This window comes from Anastrepha obliqua, chromosome 3 (assembly GCF_027943255.1).
Source record: "Anastrepha obliqua isolate idAnaObli1 chromosome 3, idAnaObli1_1.0, whole genome shotgun sequence".
Classification (NCBI taxonomy): domain Eukaryota; kingdom Metazoa; phylum Arthropoda; class Insecta; order Diptera; family Tephritidae; genus Anastrepha; species Anastrepha obliqua.
The window spans coordinates 21,814,675-21,818,174 of NC_072894.1; the positions used below are offsets into that span (position 1 = coordinate 21,814,675).

The 3,500-nt window shown below is 35.4% G+C and overlaps 1 protein-coding gene across 1 annotated transcript; it reads right to left on the reverse strand.

Annotated features, from left to right (window-relative positions):
* Positions 1-2,212: 2,212 nt before the first annotated feature.
* Positions 2,213-3,298, reverse strand: LOC129241582 (brachyurin). Its single transcript, XM_054877990.1, has one exon. It carries the CDS (start codon positions 3,162-3,164, stop codon positions 2,238-2,240), a length of 927 nt encoding a protein of 308 aa, XP_054733965.1. The 5' UTR covers positions 3,165-3,298; the 3' UTR covers positions 2,213-2,237.
* Between the last annotated feature and the right edge of the window lie 202 nt (positions 3,299-3,500).

The window sequence follows — 3,500 nt, forward strand, 5'->3', positions numbered from 1 at the left end:
TGGCAAAAGTCAGGATTAATAGAAACAAGATTGCGTCCATCAGAAAGTGCGTGCCGTCAAATTGGTGCAGTTGCATGAGGGAGATGAGAAAATGCGAACAAGAGTGCAAGAAGAAGAGGAAGAAGAAATTACTCAATTGAATTGTACACCTGCGACGTCACACAAACATAGATTTTGTCAGTTTCGCTGAGAGCAAAGTAGCGGTACTACGATCGGCGTCACCTTAATATTCTCTCCATCTCTTGAGCCAAACCGGTAAAAAAATCAGCAAAAGCCTTGACCTACATACACAATTCTCTCATTTAACGTACTCAAAATCATTCACTTCTCTCATTTACACGTTAAAATTTGAGTCAAATACTGCTTTCTCTTTTCAAGTATGCAGGCGACCTTGCCTCTCCGCATTTCTCAATTTGTACAATAAATTATGATTTCTGTTTTGCTAGGGAGATAACCTTAGCCATTTAAATTTTTTTTTCTATGATTCTCATTCTCATCAATTTTTTTATAATTTATATGAATGTGGGAAATTTTCGATTTTAATTATATATTTGAAAAGAAAGAAGAAAAAACCATTGATTTGCATTAATTTTAAGAAAAATTGTGTATAAAGCACATTTTTTTGTTTATAATTCTCAATTTTCTTTAATTCTGTATTTTAATTAATATTTGAAATGAAAGAAGAAAAAATCATTGCTTTGCATTCATTTTAAGAAGAAGTGTGTATAAACCCAAATTTTTTTTTATAATTTATATGAATGTGGGAAATTCTCGATTTCAATTATATATTTAAAAACAAAGAAGAAAACACAATAATTAGCATTAATTTTAAGAAAAAGTGTCTAAAAACACAAATAAAGTTTTTTTTTTTAGTAAAAGTGTTGTAATATTTCTAAAATGCTTTCATTTTTTTAATAGCAAAATAATGTAAAAGAAAGTAGAAAATTTGTTAAGGATTATATATTTCTTTGACAATAATTTTCACGCTCCCGCAGAAATTTATAAATGAATATTTCGGTTTTTCCATTCTGCAACATTTTCTTTGTAGTTAATTTTTCACATTTCTCTCCCACATTTTGTAGCTTGAAATTTACTTAATATTTTAGTTGAAACTCTGATAACACGCAACACAATATTTTCTCCCCTAATTCTATTTCGTTGAATAAATAAATACCCTTGATTCCACCAAATTACCAATGTCTCTCATCAAAGTATCTCTGAGATTCCAATGACCTCAGAGCATGCCTTGTATCAGTCATCATATGTGAAAGGCAATAAACAATCACTCAGAACCTGACTACTTCGAGTGTATAATAAATAAAATACTCAATATAATCGCATTGCCCATTAAACTTGTCGATCGCACGTGTATGTTACGAATCAAATTGAAAAACCCGAAATGATTTTATGTTTTAGTATTCTTTAAATTATTTATTCATTTTCCTATGTTTTTTTCTTTTTTGTTGTTTTTTTTTCTTACGATTGTGTAAATAGTAGAATAAATATTAATAATATAACTGCATAACTTGTTTTTGTCTTTAGGTAATTAAATTTCATTTAATGATATTTAGTTGATAAAACAACATAAAGAAATAAGCGTACGCATCTACATACTTATATACAAATATATTAGACCAGCAAATATTGTCATGCAAGTAACTAATTATTTTCGTGCAACTAATTAAAATAAATAATACATTAAATCTCATTCTTAATACTATACGCGTGCGCATGTATGTATGTACAAGTGAAACGATACATTAACTAAATTAAATATATACGCGCTCCGTACAATATAGAGCAACAACAGCTGCAAATTTGCTATTCATTCACTAATTACAAATATCACATAATTCCATTTCGCATAACTCAAACTCCATTTAACTCAAATTTCAGCAAATTCGAGTGTCTCAATGGCGCGCCTACTACGCTCGCGTCTCTTATCAAACGCCTCGAGCGAGTTCCGTTCACAATTTAAGCGCACACGCAGGTGAATTTCATGCCTTCCGCTTAACTAAGCTCTTATCGTGTTTTTCTTTCCTTTTATCCAAACGTTTTTTTTTTTTTTTGTTTGTTAATTTTTACAACTAACGGTATTTTCATAATTTTAAACAATAAATACGTACAATTAATAATCACTAATTAAAGCTTTGTTTTCAGTCAGTCAAAACCCGAGTGTTTTTCAACTCCTTTTGTTTGTTCAATCCCCGCCCATCGCTGGTGCTGTGCTAACTAAGTTACACCACATTATCGTTAACTCGCACCGCACTTCGCATTGGCGTTGGCGCTTGCGCTTGTGAACTATGTGACAGCTTTTGTAAACGTTGCATTAAGGGTGCCTGTGGTCGTTGCCCTTGTTGTTCTGCTTTTGTACCCTTTTTCCCCGTTTTCATTTCGATCCAATCCAGGTAATGAGTGACACGTGTGAATCCACCCGGTACATTTGTCTCACAACCATCGGCAGGTCCAAAACTTGTGATGCCCACTACCATTTGGGTGTTCTTCAGCACCAATGGGCCACCGGAATCACCAGAGCAAACGGTTTCATCGCGCAAACCTTTTGCACACAGCACCCCATCCGTGACCACGTCGAATTCATGGGCACACTCCGTGTTTGAGATCACACGCAGTTCGGTGAATTGCATGGGATTGTAGTTAGACATTTCATTGTTGGCACCCCAGCCAGTAGCTACCACTTTGGCGCCGGTCAATAGGTCATTGCGGTTAGTATACGGCAGGGAGGCGGGTTGTATGCGCTGTGTGAAGGCCACATCCATAGGCAGCTTAACGAGTGCGATGTCATTGGCAGCTGTTTCGGGATTAAAGCGTTCGTGCACGATGAATTTGTTGGATCGCAGCACGAGACTCCCCATTTCAGCGGTATCTTCGATAGTGAGTGCACCCAGGTAGATGTCAAAGTGTGTGACGCCCATAGTGCAGTGTCCAGCGGTGAGTATCCAGCGCTGATCGAGCAAAGTGCCACCACAAAGGATGCGTTTTCGCCACAACTGCTTGCCAATTAACATCACCTGGTAGGGAAACTTTTCTATACGTCCGAATTTCGATTGACCAATGGAATAGCCATGCACTTGGGATGGACTCATGAGGGTGCACAACGCGACATAACTGCTCAGCACTGCAAGTAATGTTCTTTGTAAACTCATTTTTCCTTCAACTGTTTGCAATCTATTTTGCGCCAACTGTTTGTTTTTTTCTTTTTTGTCTACACTCTTTCACTTTAGCGTGCACTTTTTTCTTTAAACAAATTTTGAATTTATTAAAGATTTCTTTGAAGCAAATTTTTGCAAATTTTTTAACGTCTTTCACTTAGTTGTATACGAATAGTCCGTTTTAAATATAATATTTCGTAAGGTCTTCTCACCTCGAACTCTCATTTAAATCTAAGCTCATTCTAAGTGAGACGTGAAATTTTATTTCGAACCACACTGAAATCCGCTAAATTTGCCGGTTGTTTATTGTTGCGGTTGTTTTTCGTTTGC

Excerpts from the sequence above, each read along its gene's own strand:
- LOC129241582 (XM_054877990.1), bottom strand. The coding sequence starts at position 3,164 with ATGAGTTTACAAAGAACATTACTTGCAGTGCTGAGCAGTTATGTCGCG.